Source organism: Polyodon spathula, chromosome 20 (assembly GCF_017654505.1).
Source record: "Polyodon spathula isolate WHYD16114869_AA chromosome 20, ASM1765450v1, whole genome shotgun sequence".
NCBI classification, from domain to species: Eukaryota; Metazoa; Chordata; class Actinopteri; order Acipenseriformes; family Polyodontidae; genus Polyodon; species Polyodon spathula.
In genome coordinates, this window is record NC_054553.1 from 11,455,067 (window position 1) to 11,472,892 (window position 17,826).

The following is a 17,826-nucleotide window of genomic DNA, read 5'->3' on the forward strand; positions in this document are numbered from 1 at the left end:
CCGGAATCCACTATACGATCCCAGGCGTACTCTGATCCAACTGAATAAGACACTGCTGTAATTTGTGAGTGTTCATTACACCAGAATGATTTCTTTTGACCCGTTCAAGCTTGACATTAGTCATGTTTGTCACGATAAAAAATGCATCCGCAATACGGCATGCAAACACTGTACATGTCGGAAGTATACATCTCATGTGATCTCTAATGCGCGATGTGTGGAAACCAAACAAAAAAAAAAAAAAACACAAATTCAATTTCACATGTTTGTTTTAAGTTTTTACATACTTTACATGAGCTCGCATTTTTAAACACACTACGTTAACTTTCTTCAACAGCTTGCGGTATATTATTAGCTCCGCCTTAGAACTTGTGCCGACAAATGAAAATGCAACAGCTTGACTCTTTCTGGTAGGTTGTAGGGCAAGTAACGTCCAACCAATCAAAAAAAAAAAAAAAAAAAAAACATGGCCTTACGCGTCATCACAACTAACAACTCTCGCTTATTGGCTCTCTGGTAACAGCACCAGGCCAATAGGAAAATGTTCTTGAAGTCACGTTGAATGTAACGTCAAAGCGATTAGCAAATGCTTTGGGCTTTGTGAGTGTTGTAGAAATGTCTCTGTGTAATAAAGTCTTCGCTGTTATTTTAATATTTGTGATACTTCATGGAATACCGTCCGATGGACAAAAGAAGAAAGAGGTGGGTCATTGTAACCGTGATGTGCATTTCAAGAGAAATTCTGTGGCCGAACTGGCAAACTTGTGCTGTTAAGGTTAGTTGCAAATTAATGAGGAAGTGATATCGGTACGGATAAGTTCCAAGGAGACGAGGCCCATCCCTCGAGGGTGGATTTATTAATTAACGTTTTACAGATTGTAATATTCTTTTCAGCTCTTATGAATGTGGGAGTTTAACGTCGACCTTTGCTGCTCAAATATATTTTTTTAGCGAATTATGCCACTTACAGTCCAGGTGCACTTTGATCAAACTCATATATACCGGCATGCAATTTGAGAAAATATAAAGTCGATAATACAATTATTAAACTGTTAACATTGTTACACAAATTGTATATACAGACCACGTCTTTTAATATGACTTCAAACATTTTAAAATATATTAAATACATTCACTGAAACGGAATGTTACCACTGTCATTTTTTTTTTTTAAGTCATTGCAGTACAGTTAATAATATAGGTGTTGTGTTTCTGTGTATTAATAGGTTGGAGAAATGTTTGTTTACTTTCTATCAGGTCAGACAAGTAGAGGCTTAACGAATTATTTCATGTTTAACTCGACGGTGTTTACACTAATACGACATATCATTACAAACAGTAATATTTCAAATGATGGGGTAAGTGCAATTTCCCATTGCTCAACCAGATAGCTTTCTATGGCAGGCAAATGTAAGCTAATATAAATTAAATAAACAGCCGGTAAACTATGACATAAACTGTGCAATAACAATCGCGGTTTTTTGACGAAGACTAAATATTTGCGTGAAACAAACATGAGTATAGGCAGACTTGATTTTAAGTTATTACTGTATTATCGGTACATTGCTTAGAATACACTTTCATCATTGCAGAGCGCTATACAAGTTAAAAAAGACGATTCCACTCGAAATGCAGTAGTCATTGTACTGTACATGTTTCATAGGGATACGACTCCTATTGCTTAGCAGTTCCAGGTTTTAATACAAGATGGATTAGCCAGATTGATGGATAACAAGCTCAGGTGTGTCTGATTGGATTTTTAGTAAAATGAGGAATGGCTTAAACTGCTATTCAATTGGAGTTTTATTTCTATCCCTCATGATTTTGTTTTTTCAAAGTAGTTTTAAATAAGTTTTTCATTTCTGGGTGCAGACCTTTAACTGTATTTTTTAAAAAAAATTTATGGCCCGTGGCCTTGTATTGTACAGTACAATATGCTGAATTAATTTATGTGCCCAAGTCCAGCAGGTTACAGTAATCTTAATGCTTTGGGACCACTGCAGATGCATTAGAATTCTTGACTGGCTTTTTTATTAGGTTTATTTGAATGGTTTACTGATATATTTAGGAACCACAAAATAAAATAGATGAATGGGTATCTTAAAATAACAGTTGCTCCAACACTTGATTCTAAAGCAGATTATGAAAAAAAAAAAACAAGTATCATCCACGCAAGTAATGTCCTGCTTGGTTTTCATACTTCCACTTCACAATGCGGTAAAGCAAGTGTCAATGCAACTTCTTAGTGATAGATATGTGTCGGTAACATATAAGGTATAAAACTGTAGCTGTGATTATCTTGAAAAAGGAGATCCCCATGGCCTGCATTGTAAGGAAGGACAGGAGCCGCTATGTTCTATGGATCCTGAAATTCTAATTTAAGCCAAAAATGCCCTTCCCATGTTTCACAATGGAATAATCAGTTCCCGAGGATTGCATACTTTACTAGCACATTCACTATATCTCAGTTCCAGGGTGTGTGTGCGATCCTGTAGGATACTAAAAGGTGACCGCTCCAACTCAGAATCAGTCCTCCAAGATCATGACTTCTCAACTTAACCATTTTCATAAAATGACCCTGTTGAAAATAACATTAGTGTGTTCTAAAGCATGCTGTTGTTGCACTAGTATTGTTTTTGTGAGTTGTGGTGCCTGTTGTATACCATACTACTTATATGTCTGTGTTTGTTTTTCAGACTGTCTTGTCAGAGAAGGTTGGACAGATGATGGATTGGGCTAGTAAAAGAGCAGTAATCCGTATGAATGGAGACAAGTTTCGGCGGTTTGTGAAAGCCCCACCGAGAAACTACTCTGTTGTGGTGATGTTTACAGCACTGCAGCCGCAGAGGCAGTGCGCTGTGTGCAAGTAAGGAAGTGCACAGGCTGCCATTGAGTCACACAACCATCTGAGAGCATTACAAGTTTTTAGTGGAACTTAGCTGATGAGGTCCCTAAGTCCCAAAATGATAAAACAAACATTTTACACAGCTTTTGAAAGATTTTGGAAAGTGATTAATGCAGTAGTTATTTGCTTCTTAGTGTTTTTAATCCATAACTATTAACTGCTTAGTAGTCCAGAATTTAGAAGTACTAAAATAAACTCAAATTCAATGACAAACATTGAAAGCCACTGAAAGACTTCAAGTTGAAATATTTGTCATTGAATTTTAGTTTCTTTTAGTATTTGTATTATTGATGTTATAGTAAGTAGCTTCATCGAATGATAAAAATACCAGATACATTGGGATAGAATTATCAGGGTTTTCAGTGGTGGATATACGACTTCCATTGTGTAGCTGTTTGAGCCATTCCAGGTTTTATATAAACCACTGAGAGGAAAATCTAATGTGAGCTCAGTTAAACAAATACAAAGTGGTTAATGTTACAAACATATTAGCAAGCAACTCAAGACTCCAAAGTGTGCCTGCATTATTCCTAGTTTTGTAACTTAATGTAACCTTAGCAGATATGTTGTCTCTTGCATCTGATTTGCTAGAATTGTAAGTGCACTGCCATAATAGTGATCACACGCTTCTGTAACGTGTGTGTTATGGTGCCTACATATGTTTTGTGAAAGTGAAGCAGTAGAGTATTCTTGGTGATGATCAGTTCTGCCTGTATTTACACAGTCGTCTTCATGAAGCATTCTTTTCAATCTTTCAGGCAAGCAGATGAAGAATACCAAATCCTGGCAAACTCATGGCGCTACTCCAGTGCCTTCACCAACAGGATCTTCTTTGCTGCTGTTGACTTTGATGAAGGTTCAGATGTGTTCCACATGGTGAGCTTTACGGTTTTGTTTGTTCGTGATATCTGGATGTGATATCTGAGTTACTTTCCGATGAAAGCAGAAATTCTCATCTCATACTAGGGCAGATATCATACAAAGCACTGGCTACAATTTTTACAAATTGATCCAGTAGTTTGTGTTTGGAAATAAAGGGTTTGAAAGTGATAGTGATAGGTCATATATTGCAGGGATGGTCATCGTTTTTTCATGTCCTTTCAAAATATTACAAACAAATCCAGTAAGTTTAAATGGGATATGTATTGTAGTCCAAGCAGCAAACTACTGATTTTTTTTTACCTTAAAGAAATACAGACTGAAACATTTGTCTTGTAGCTAGAACAAGAAGACACTAGTATAGAAACTCTGACTTTGTCTTTATCCACTCAGAAAACTCTTACCTCCACATATACTCCGTACGTCCTGTAGTTCTTTCTTAAATGTATTTAGAGATTGGTTCATCAAATGCATTAAAAGACTAAAAAAGCATCATGTTATTAACTACTTAAGACCAAGTCAAACCCCTCCCCAAAATAAAAGGTGGTCACATTTATTCTATGCTTAATTAATTAGCTGATTAACAATGTGATGTTTGTAAACTTTAAATATTCCTACAAAAAAACTACCCAAGGACATCTGGTATAATAGTTTCGGTATCTTTTACTTTAAAAAAAATCGAATTAAATGGGAATACATTTATATTAACATTAGGTTACTCTGCTGTTTTGAGTGTAGTTGTCCAGTTCATTCCTGTATCTTTGACGTGCATGTGAATCAACAAAGGTAAAACACAGATATTATCTTGCCATTTCTTGATATTAATCCTACGTTTTAATCTGTGCAGATGAATATGAATTCTGCTCCAACCTTCATGATTTTCCCGTCCAAAGGGAAGCCTAAAAAAGCTGACACGTACGAACTTCAGGTCCGCGGCTTTGCTGCAGAGCAGATATCTCGATGGATTGCTGACAGAACTGACGTCAGTGTAAGTATCACATTATTCTCTCAGCGCAGCACCCCTGTGAAAGAACTGGCTGGGTAACTGAATAAGTAAAAACAAGGGTTTAACATTAAGATTTAACCCAAGAGAGAATGTTTTTACAGGCTGAATGAGAATGCAATTTGCACTGACCAAGCGTCTGAAATAATACTTCTGCTGTACCAGTGTACTGCTAATTTTCTCCCTGTTTCTGTATTTGAGTCTCAGGGTGATGCATTATCCTTCTGGTTTAACACCTGAATGCACTGAGTGCAATGATTTCTCGTTTGTACCTGTGGTGACCTGAACTGTCATTCTAGGGCCTTTTTGCTACTTAAAGTTTGGCGGCTATGCTTGCTTACTTGTATGAAAAAATAGTTTAATCCAGTCTCACCCCTATCTAAACAAGACATCTATGTGCTTTTTAAAGGCTTTCCCTCGACATGTAATGTATTAGAAAAATCTGAGAATAGGTACTTTTTACGCAAAATAATTAAGCTCTGTAAATGTTTTAACTATATGATAAATGTTCTATGTATTGTTTCGTACAGATTCGAGTAATAAGGCCACCAAACTATGCTGGACCTTTGATGCTGGGATTCTTGCTGACTGTAATTGGAGGGCTGGTGTACCTGAGAAGAAATAACCTTGAATTTCTTTATAATACAAATGCCTGGGCATTTGCTGGTTTGGTAAGTGTTTTTATATTATACGCTGCTCGGAGGTTCCTGTTTCTAGATTTGTATTTTACCAGCCTAAAATTACTATGCCACAAGTCTGGAGAATATTCTTTTAATCCATCAGAGATCAGTATTTGAATGTTAATTGGCAATCTTAACTTTCAGATCATTTCACATCAAGTAATGTGACCTGTTAACAATATGATCGAATAGCTGATTAACTGTATTTTTTCTCTGGCTGCTCTGTAGTGCTTCGTGCTGATCATGACTTCAGGTCAGATGTGGAACCACATACGAGGGCCTCCCTATGCCCATAAGAATCCTAACACTGGACAAGTGGTAAGACAACTGCCTTACAGAGAATATCGGTGTTACCTGGGATATTCTTCTTGTTTAGATTCACTTTGTATTGTTTTCTGTTTCAGTCGTCAGTAACTTCAGATGTGCTCAGTCATTGTAATAATGAAGAAGGCACTTGCTGAAGTGTTTGTCCGCTTGACCACTTGCAGTCTTACTTTAGAATTTGAAAACACCCTTGGCCATAATACAGCTTTGTATAAACAAGAACAATTGTGGTATTTCTTATACCCACAAGGGGCAGAGTGCTGCAGGCGCGCAGGTTAGTGGTTACACACTGGTGTACCAGATCAGGTCTCCAGATATGACAGTATGGCACTTAAGTCCCATCTAAAAAAACAACCATTTACACCCCCCAAAAATAAGCAGAATTTGTTTTACAGCCCTGGAAAAACAGATACGACCCCTGTCCCTTTAACAGTATTACAGAAAGCAAGTGCATACTGCCTCTGCAAAGCTTACTGGTTCACTAACATGAAACCTAAGCCTCTTTTACACTGGCATGCTATACCTGGGTCAGAACTGGGCAGGGCTGACTTGAGTGAGAGATGCAAGTACACAATGCATGTATCAATGTCCCAGACACTTCTGTCCAAGCTCCTCTGGATTGAACCATTGGCCCAGATGTTGATTAGAGCAAATATTTCTTCATCAATGCTGCAATCTGGCTCATTGTGTGTATGATTAAACAGAATAAACAGGCATAGGAAGAATGAACAAGTAAATAAATGTACAATCCCCAATCAAGAGTAACTAGCTGATGTGTGTAATGGTTTTAATTAATTGACACTCTTAATTATTAGTTACTTCTAGCCAAGCTCAAGATCCAGAAAATGAAACTCAGTCAACAATAACAACACAACACAGTTATATAGTCTATACATTTTATCAAAGTGAGTTCAGTAATACACAATAACAACACAACATGGTTATATAGACCATACATTTTATCAAAATGAGTTCAGTAATACAGTACAAAAGTAAGAAAGTTAATTAGTTTCAAAATAACCAGTACATTACGTTTAGCAATGGACAATATTCAATTAATATTTCAACTTAAATGTGGCATGTCAATTATAAGTAAAAGCAAACATCAACATTCATATTTGTCTTTCTATAATAATAGCAAGGTTCTTAAATCAGTACTCAAATATCATGAATAAAACATGTAAATAGGATAACATCCCTAGGTGGGTCGCTGTGACCCGGGTACCACCCAGGTATGAGGTTTCACACTATGCAGGATTGTGACCCAGGTAGCCGGAACCCGGGTCGGGTGATTTTTAGGGACCAAAATTACAAGATAGACAGTCGTCACCACTTAGAACGAGTGCGTTTGTGTAACATGATTCACCCGCAGTAAGTGATGGACGGTATAAACTCCCACACAATAACCTGACATTCAAAATGCCCACCAATCACCATTAAAAATCTGATTTTTCTTTTTTTTAAGACATGAAGTAACTTAAAAAAAAATGGTGGTGATTAAATAAATTCAAGAAAATGCACAGAGTGCTTTTCTTCAATCAGTTGTTAGGCTTATTGAAATATGCAGGGAGTCTGGTCCCAGGTACAGGACAAACAGAATACTCATCATTACAATGTTTGCATGACATTAAATACCCTTCTGTGTAGGTGGTCCACCTCCACTTTCTCTGACACTTAACCAATAGCAATGGTATTTTAATTTATTGTGTGTGTGTGTCTGTGTGTGTAGCCTAGTGTGACAACCTCTGAAGCAGTACATGCAATTTGAACCAAACAGTCTGCTATCTGCAATATTAGTCTCTTTTCAGAAAAGAACACCAGTATAGCTCTGCCAGTCCACATGCGTAGCAAACTGCTAATCAATTCTCGATCCATGTTATCCAACAAGACACACATTACAATAATACAAAAAATGTATTAAAACCTATGAATGTAATAAAGTGCAAAAAAAGTAATTAAGTGTAGAACTATATAGGCTATATTACTGCAAATTGTTTCTAGCGAAGAACTCTGTGGTACGCATCTGGATGGTCTATTTTTGCAAGTATGGACGGCAGACTTTATCAGTGTTTTCTAAAAAAATCCCAATTCGGCTCTATATCTGGATGCTGCTCCACAGCACACCACAGTGTTAAAAGTGCAGCACGCATGCTTACATCATCGTTGTCTGTTTCAGGCAGAGCGTCCTGGTCGCCAAGGTGACACAGCTGAGAATTCTTCCGCTGACCCAGTTGTACGGAATGTATCAGCCGTCTAGTGAATACACTCGGCAATAGACAGTACAAACAAACAGTTAAGATTTATTTCACCAACAGTGAACAGTCCTTCCAGGTCAATGACACAACCAAAATGAAGAAACAGATAACAAACATTGCTTCGACCCCTAGTTATACCGTCACTCATGACCCCTTGGTAAACGATTGTAGCTGCTTTTTATGATCTGCAGCTGCCACATCATTTTCCCTTCGGGTCAGTGAGTTAGTGTACCGAAGCTCCGTCTCTTTTCTACATGACCGACTTCCTTTAACCCTCGGAACGAAGTGTCAAGTCAAGTAGTCAGAGTATTCTGTTTCCGTTACTTAGCCCTGTGACAGGGTCTTTCTCGTGTCACGCGTGAGGGTAGCTGTTGTTCAAGCATACAGAGAGACAGACGTGGTGTTGATGTTGAAAACGCCGGCACAGGCGTGCAGGTTTTATTCACAAACAAAGAGAAAACGAAAGTTAAGGTGGTCATGTGACGTTACCAGCGATGGTAACACACAGAGGACTAATACAGCAAACTGTATAAAAATCCAAAATAAACCACAATACCACAAACTATAAATCAAAGGTGCCGTGAAAACGGCAGGCCTTGCAGCAGCCCCGATCACAGCGATCGCCATGCTTTTATACTGACGCTCCGCCGAGACATGCCCACCCGCCTGCTGGAATAGCTGATTGCTTTCAGCTGCTGCTCCACGCAGACGGGTAATCGTCCACAGTGGAGCGACACAGCAGCTAAACAATTAATTAAATCAATATGTTAACAATTAACCCCAAAACATACAATAAACTACATATTTCCCCATGTGCAGGGCTTACGCTTTGCCACAAGCCCCCACAAAGTTTGGGGGGTGAGATTTACCACCAAGAAGCATTGTCTTTCTGTCACATATGCTACTGCTCTGAGTGGCGCCGAAGGAACAATCGGCTGAATCTACCTTTCCCATTACTTCGCCCTCCCGGGAAAAATAATCTGCATTTTGGTGGTCTTTCCTTGCACGATGTACCATGTGGTACATGAAGGGCTGCAATGCGAGTTACCACGAGTTATCCAAGCATTGCTATCCTTCATTGTGCTTAACCATTTGAGTGGGGCGTGGTCTGTGACAGGATCAAATGAATGTCCCAGCAGGTAGTGTCGTAAAGAGTGAGTAGCCCATTTAATGGCCAAACACTCCTTTTTTGACTACGGAGTAGTTGCGCTCCCAAGGGAGCATCTTTTTACTGATGTACAATATCGGGTGTTCTACTCCGTCAACCTTTCGGGACAAGACTGCACCCAAACCCACATCCGACGCATCAGTGTGGAGGGTGAATCCCTTGGTGAAATCTGGTGTGGTGAGAGTAGGGGTCTGTTAGAGTCTTTGCTTAACGGTATGAAATGCCCCCTGACACTCAGCTGACCACTTAATTAAATTTGGAGCACTCTTTTTGGTGAGGTCAACTAAAGGGTTAGCCACTGTGGCATACTCGAGGATAAAGCGGCGGTAACAGCCGGCTAATCTCAGTAGCGACCTTGGTTTTGGGAATCGCTGCATCTACCAAAGCCTGGATTTTGGTGACAATGGGTTTCAGCCTTCCATTCCCCATTAAAATTCCCAAATATTGGGTTTCTGATTTGGCAAATGCACATTTTCCCAAGTTAGCTGTCAGTCGGGCTGCCCTTAGAGACTGAAGGACAGTTGTAACCGTAGCCAAATGCTGTCGCCAGGTGGAGCTGTAAATCATCACGCCATCAATATGCGCTGCTGCATATTCATGATGTGGGCATGAAACCTGGTCCATCAGTCTCTGAAAGGCAGCGGGCGCACCATGTAGCCCAAACGGCATGGTTTTGAAATTAAACAGCCCTTCAGGGGTTGAAATTGAAATTGAAATTGAAAATGTGGTTTTCTCTCTAGAACTGCCGGTTAAGGGGATCTGTCAGTATCCCTTTGTCAAGTCCAGAGTAGAGAGAAACTTTGCCTTTCCCAGTTTATCTCGAAGTTCTTCAACCCGAGGTATAGGGTACGCATCGAACTTGGCAACAGCGTTTACCTTCCGGAAATCTACACAGAAGTGGTTGGTGCTGTCTTTCTTGGCCACTGTGACAATAGGACTGCACCACAGGCTCCTGGAAGGCTCAATTACCCCAAGTTCAACCATGTCCCATACCTCTTTGCAAATGCCAGTTTGTCGACTTTCTGGGATCCGGTAAGGTCTCTCGCGTACTGTGACACCTGGTGGAGAGATTGTCATATTCAACTAAGTTAGTTCTGCTGGGCAAGTTAGAAAAAACATCGCTGAACTCCTCAATAAGATTACGCAGCTCCCGTTGCTGATCTGGAACCAATTGTTCCCCCATCTAAATGATTTTAGTGCTAGGGGTCTCTGGACAGGGGCCTAAATCATCCTCTACTTTGCCTGGGGCTATAAATAAGGCCTCCCTTGTCTGCCAGGGCTTTAATAAATTTATGTGATAAATTCACGTTCATTATGGCAATCTGGCTGTCTAATTTCATAGTTCACCTTTCCTATAGCCCGAATCACTTCATATGGCCCCTGCCATTTAATACATAATTTTGATTCTGAGGAGGGAGATATCAGCATTACCTTGTATCCTGGTCAAAAAGTTTGAATGAATGCATTTTTATTGTAATGCTGTTGTTGCCGGTGCTGAGACAACCTCAAATCGTCCTGGACTAAACGACAGACCAAATCCAGGTGATCTCTTTTTTCACTACATTTTTGGACAAGCCTTTGTGCTCCTCCCACCCCTCTCAACAGATTGAGGATGCCACAAGGCTGTCTGCTGTACGAGAGCTCGAAGGGGGAGAACTCTATTGAACTCTGCAGCACCTCTCACTGCAAAAAGGAGGTAGGGAAGAAGTGATGCCCAATGTCTCAGCATCTGCTTTAGGGTCTGACTAACCACTAAACACCAGCCATCTGTGGATCATAAACAGAGGTCCTAATGGGACATATCTTTTATATTTTATACACCTGCTTTAGCGTGTTAGACAGAAAGTTGGTTCCATGATCAGTCAGGATATTCTTGGGTGTCCCTACTCTGGCCATTCAACTCTTTGGCAATTGCAGCTGCACTAGTGGACCTCAATGGAACTGCCTCCGGGTATATGTGTATACCCGGAATCATTGGGTACCAAAGGGCCCACTATGTCCATTGCAATGTGTTCAAAGGGGGTGGAAATAATCGGCAGTGGAACCAAAGGGGCGAGGCGCACTCGTCTGGGCATGTGGCTACATATTTTGACACCTCAGTATATCCATTCATATCCATTCTTTTGTTTTGTTGGCTCTGAGGTGCCCCGCAAAAGGGGTATCACGCGCCAGCCTCATGACCTCGGGCCAGCAAAACAGGGGAATCAATAAATTTGTTATAGGCTGCCCTGTGTACGCAGGTAGCTTTACCCTATATAGTAATTACTCCTTGATACTGAAGTGCGAAAATACTAGCGTCCTAGCGCCATCAACATTCTTACCTTCAATAGACCATACTTGTCCCCAAGCGTGCACCAGTGACGGGTCATTACATTGGCCTTGCACTATGTCCGAGTTGAGTGCCACATGTCTGGTGTGTTGAGAGGGGCTGGAGTAGCATCTGCCCTAGATGGCCCAGTAACCTCGCCCTCTCGGTCACATGCGTTCTGACTGTCATTGACTAGCGTTTGTTACCATCCAAGCACCCTCCCACCAGACCCCAGTCTCGTCTTGGTGATGCACATTTCGGCTTGAAAAGGAAACGCATCACCAGTTCGTTCCCTTTTCTTTTTTTCTGACTGCCATTAATTTAACCAATTCTCTATAATTTTGCCAGTGTCAACCCAGAATTAATGGGTGTGGTAGCCTTTCCGCCACCTAAACTACTAGGTGGCGTTTTATCGCTCCTACCGATTTTAAATATACTTTTAGGGTGGGATATGTCGCTGTATCTCCATGGACGCAGGAGATCTCCACCTGGCGTCGTGGCTGCCACAGCACAACGCCCAAGGGAGCTGCTTTAATTAAGGTCTGCTCACACATGGTTTCCACTAATGTGTGGGTTGTTACCTTGCCTACAACTGCATTCACAATACAAGGCCCCTCCCGACCATTTTCCCCACCTGCTCCAAATGCCCAGTTGCACGCCGCCACGTCACACTCCGTTGCCGATGGATATAACCTGGCCAGGGGCCCTTGTTGGTTGCATCTAAAACAGATAGGGGAGAAGGAGGGAACATTAGTTAATAGTTTGTCTCGTTGCTGGTATGGCAACATGGCCGGGGTAGCAGCTTTACACCCGCTGGGGGCCAACTTTGATCTCCATGAAAAGGAGGCAAGGTTGCCCATTGGGGCCAGAGATCTAGGAGGTTTTGGTCCCAATGTTGTAGGTGGAGCAGAGAAAGGAGGTTGTGTGCAGCTGCTCCGGTGGACGGGAGCTGTGGCCAGGTTGTTGTTGGCTGAAAACAGGGAGTCCTCGACATCCCCGGCCAGTTTATTGCTGCTTCCAGGGTGGTGGAGTTGTAGCGCTGTATCCATACCTGGGTTTGGCAGAATTGCTCCATTGCTATGGCTTCCCCCATGTACAGACCCGTTTTCTGGACAGGGCTTAGCCAGTGCACCATGTGGTCACACAACTGCTGCGCAACCACCCTGGGGCGTGTATCTGGGAATCGTACCCTGTGCGTTTGCCCATTGATGTTGAGCCGGCATAGGATGGTTCGCTTTACCAGCTCGTAGTTGGCGGCTTCGGTGTCCATCATGGCCTGATATGCTCGCTGATCCTCCTCGATCAGGCAGGATCCCAGCTGGCTTGCCCAGTACTTTCTTGGCCATAATGTGGTGGTAGCCATTCGAAATCGACCAGGTAAGCCTCAGGGTCATACTCCTCCGCCGCCATTTTCATTGCACGTACCTTTTGGGGCCATCATCACCGGTGCCGTTGGTACTGCGGTCTGGACCTCCAGACCGATCTTCTCCACCAACGCCACGTACCACTCCTCTCTCCGCAGCCTCTGCAGAAGCGCTGAAAGTGCTGCGTGATCCATAGTCCCATGTTCTGACCCCACGTGTGACCCCACAGGTGCAGGTGATTAAAGAACAGACAGACAGTTGTAATCCAGGTGAAAAGGTTTGTTTTTATTAGTTGTCTTTGTTCAGTTCCTGACGGTGAAACAAACAGGAAATAATAACGATGGTAAGTAATACAGCAGCGTGTACTACTTACATTTATAATCCCCCAAGCTGGTTTCTGAAATAATAATCCCGTTCTTGTATCCCCACACTAAAACTTAAACACATACACAAGTCCAGTTATTGTGTGAATTAGTGATTGTGGTGCAATACGGTTTTACAGTGAACAAGTGAAGTGCTGTTCTTGGTTTGTGCTGACCTCTGGCGACAGCTCCGGAACGTGTTAGCGGTCTAGTGAATACACTTGGCAATAGACAGTACAAACAAACAAACACTTAAGATTTATTTCACCAACAGGGCAGGTCATTTCCAAGTCAGTGACACAACCAAAATGAAGGAACAGATAACATTGCTTCGACCCCTATTTATACCGTCACTCATGACCCCTTGGTAAGCGATTGCTGCTGCTTTTTATGATCTGCAGCTGGCACATCATTTTCCCTTCGGGTCAATGAGTTAGTGTACCGAAGCCCCGTCTCTTTTTCTACATGACCGACTTCCTTTAACCCTCGGAACTAAGTGTCAAGTCAAGTAGTCAGAGTATTCTGTTCCCGTTAGTTAGTGCCCTCACATATTAGGAGGGATATTTACCACCAAGAATCATTGTCTTTCTGTCACAGTGGAACATAATGAGATCCAAACGGTTGAATGTGCCCAAAATAAATGGCGTGCATAACACGGTATAAATGATTCCTTTGTTATTGAAATCAGTGGGAATTTCAAATGGCAAACACTATTTGCCCGATATAAATGGCTTCCCACAATAACCCTGGACGGTGTAAGTGGTGCATAATGTATTATTATTATTATTATTATTATTATTATTGAGTCATTTAGCAGACACTTATCTGAAGTGAATTACAGAGACTAGGGGGAGAACTATGTATCAACTGCAGTCACTTACAATAGGACCTCGGTTTTACATCTCATTCGAAGGAAGAGGAGGTAGTAGGAGGTTACACATAATAATTTTTTCTTTGTTTAAAAAACATGTATAATTTTTTATCTGATTTATACTTTAACCATCTATTTATGCAGATGTATGCTTCCACTGGTTTTAATTGTTACAGAACTTTCATATTTAACATTTGTATGTACAATTTCTAACTTGTCATAGGGAAGAGTTCGATTTTTTAATTTTATTAATCAAAACATGTAAAATGTGTTTCTCTTTTTCTCCTCCCACAGAGTTATATCCATGGAAGCAGTCAGGCCCAATTTGTGGCTGAAACTCACATTGTGCTTTTGTTCAGTATCCTTTTAATAAATACACACAAGAACTAATTTAATTACAGGGTACCCTCTACCCTGTAGAAATCACCTCTACCCCTCAGAAGGGACTGAAAGGAAATTAAATATCACGAAGGTAATCGTAAAGATTAAATAGCTACAGATTATTATTATCTTTTGTCTCCTTCCCTTTTAATGTGGATTACAATCATAAAGCTGAAGTGTATAGGATTAAGAACCAGCTCTGTCTCGTGAGCAGGTGTGCCTCCTACCTCTTAAAGACACTAGCTCATTTAACTTGGGCCACACATGCACACGGCAACCAAGACCAGATGAGCAACGCAGGTCAAAGGAAAAAATGCAGTAAACCACTTGGAATGATTTCAAAGATCAAAAGAAGACAAACGTACAGTAAAAAAAAAAAAAACTTAACACATCTCTGAGTAAACAATTTTTGAGCAGAGGAAATAGGAAAAACTCAGAATGACTGTAAACATCATAAAACAGCAAGGGACAATAAATAAATAAAAATAAAACCAATGAAATGGATTCTGAAACCCATCTTGGTGTTTCAGGCAATTGCAGTGCAATACTAAAATGGTGCATTCTGGCCAGTTAATAAATTAGTTTAAAAACAGTTCGAGGAGTGACAGCCCCCAACACAACACATTACTCACCGTTATGTGTGTGTCTTAGTTGGTGTTTCCCTTGGGTTTCTGAAACAGTTGAAGCTTTATTTAAAATCCTCGTACTTTTGCCTTTGTAATTGAATGGGACTACAATTATGAAGTAGTTTATGGACAAAAGGCAGCATGATGATGGATTACTCCCTCCCATTGATCTCTTGTGTTAATAATGTTTGAGTAAGAAGCCTGTGACCAGTAATATGTGTGTCACTGAAGTTCCCTCATTCATAAGTGGAAAGGTAACGCCGAACCCACATCAACACTTGGTTAACCATGGGAGACCAGACGTGATGGAATGGAGGTGGTGGTGGTGTTACACATGTATTGAATATACAGCAGTCCTCTGTTTTATCCTTATAGCTCACAAAAATGTCACTTTATGGTATAGTATCATGTAGTTAAGTTATATCTTTTAGTTGACTGTCCTAAAAAATGATTTCCTAAACTAGTTTTTTTTAGATTCTGCGGTTACGTTGGGTATGGTACTTTTGCATGAAGCTGCAACTTCTGACATGGACATAGGAAAAAGGAAGAGTAAGTAGCAACCCACACTATGTTTGATTCATGCTTTCTGTATTTCTAAAGACATGATAGACTCCTGCAAGAAAGGTTAGCTTTTGTGCAGTAGACACTTAACATGGGGATTCTTTACAACTGTTTACAGTGTTAGGCTGTGTTTGAGACCTATTATCAAAGGAGGATAACTTTGTTCATTATAAAGAATACTTTTAGACTGTTAGGTAAGTGAACAGTGGAAGAATGATTGTATTTTACCATTTATGTTTGTATTGATTCCTGTATTTGAGAAATGTGTGGCACATGTTAATGCATCAGTACAGTACTTTTTATTTTTCATCTAATTCTATATTCGTGTTTTCTCTAATACTGATCTGTTTCATGCAGTTATGTGTGTTGGTGGCATTGCATTGGTCGTGCTCTTCTTCAGCTGGTTGTTATCAATCTTCAGAGCCAAATATCATGGATACCCTTACAGGTGAGTTTCTTTGGCTCAAGCTGGAGGAATATCCCTTCTGAAGGGCGTGTAGCAGGGGCACCTTCAAGTCTGTCACAGACCCAGTGCAATGCGACAAGCAAGTGTGTGCTGAGATGCAACAAAAATAATAGCACCTATTTCACATTGCACATGTCACGACCTGCGACGCTGGGGTGAAGTTAGTGATGCAGATTAAATTGGCCTGAATTAATAGAATCTGAAGTGTAGTAAAGAAATGCGTCATGTTCCACAAAAAAAAAAAAAGATTTGTGATCTTGTAGTATATACAGTGATTTTAATACAGATGAAATACGCCAATGGCTATACATAATAACCGTTTACCAAAAATAGTTAGATATGACATTTCATCAGTGTCGCCTTCAAATGCATGATCCTTTCACAACGAAAGTGTTGTCCCACAAGAAATCATCTTGCTGTGAATGTTTGTTATGGTTCCCACCTTTGTCACAGTATTGACTCCTTGTTTGACTGAGTTATTTAATGCTACTTCTTAGTATCTTATATTTACATACTGTATACCAGTGGTACTTGCTTGTGGCTCTTTCAGTCTGTTCCAGTCCAGGTACTCTAATTATTTAATTGAACAAAGAGGTTCAATTAAAAAGTGAAATACCTGCCTGGGACAAGGGTCTGGGGTATTTAATTGAGAAACAAGGTTGAGGAGTGGAATTTATCTACACCTGTATAGATGAAGTAACCTGTTTTTTTTTCATGATATGGACACCACCTGAAACATTCAATTCCATGTTCTTTCTGTTTCTAATGTTTATGTAGTTGTCTAAGTCATTGTTTTACTCTATTTCAGTTTTCTTCTGAGCTAAATGGAGCCCAGTGGCAAACCCATTTAACTTGCAATTGAAAAGGCTGAGCTAGGATATTTGAAGTGGTCAGTGCTACCTCTAAACGCTGATATGCGAGGTACGACCCATGGAACACTGGAACCAAAGACTGAACAGTGCCTTAATATGTTGGCTGGCATTTTTTTTTTACTTTTGTCATTTTGTAGTGCTGCAATTCACTACCCTTTTTTTTTTTTTTTTTTTTTTTTTTTTTTTTTTTTTTTGCTTTCTAGATTCTTTGGTTTTAATATGGGGGGGTGGATATAATTCTGTTTTGGTTTAATAATAAAATATGTCCTCAATTATATAACGAAAGCACATAAGTCATTGTGTGCCAAGGTAACAGATCCCATTGCATAGCAATGCAAGCCATTTCAGGTTTTACTAGTTGAATCAGTTGACAATATGTCCAGTTATTTGTAAAGCCTGGAATGACTAAGTGCTATGAAACGGGATTCTTGTCTTACCCTGTGTGGTCTTGTTAAGTTGTCAGTTTTAAGTTCTGTGTTCTGAACTAAGTAAATTAAAAAATGTTTTGGCAAAGAGTAAACTCTGTATAAGTGCATTTTTAATAATTGAAAATATTATGCAATGCTTCTCGTGGTAAATTTCTTTCTTGCAGTAAAGTGCCTTAACGTACTGTAGTTTTAGATTTTCATTTCAAAGGGCTTATTTCTAGACTCATATTTTTAAAAAATGTATTCAAGACAGCAGTGCCCAGAAAGTGATGACAAACAACTTGATGCCATTCAATTTGTTCACATTTTGCAATAAAAACTTGAAATGCTGTTTTCATATACTGGGTGGTTTTTCGTGACAACTACAATAACA

General features: G+C 40.2%; 1 protein-coding gene across 2 annotated transcripts; it reads left to right on the forward strand.

The window, feature by feature from the left end:
* The first annotated feature begins 579 nt into the window (after positions 1-579).
* Positions 580-17,790, forward strand: LOC121295695 (magnesium transporter protein 1-like). 2 transcript variants are annotated; one of them, XM_041220666.1, is made up of 10 exons: positions 580-702; positions 2,697-2,866; positions 3,664-3,781; positions 4,632-4,772; positions 5,318-5,458; positions 5,696-5,785; positions 14,414-14,477; positions 15,601-15,675; positions 16,045-16,135; positions 16,962-17,790. In XM_041220666.1, the coding sequence occupies exons 1-10, from the start codon at positions 616-618 to the stop codon at positions 16,975-16,977; spliced, it is 993 nt and encodes a 330-aa protein (XP_041076600.1). In that variant the 5' UTR covers positions 580-615; the 3' UTR covers positions 16,978-17,790. The 2 variants fall into 2 exon arrangements, with proteins under 2 accessions (XP_041076600.1, XP_041076601.1); XM_041220667.1 differs by having other exon boundaries at positions 692-775.
* The last annotated feature ends 36 nt before the right edge of the window (positions 17,791-17,826 follow it).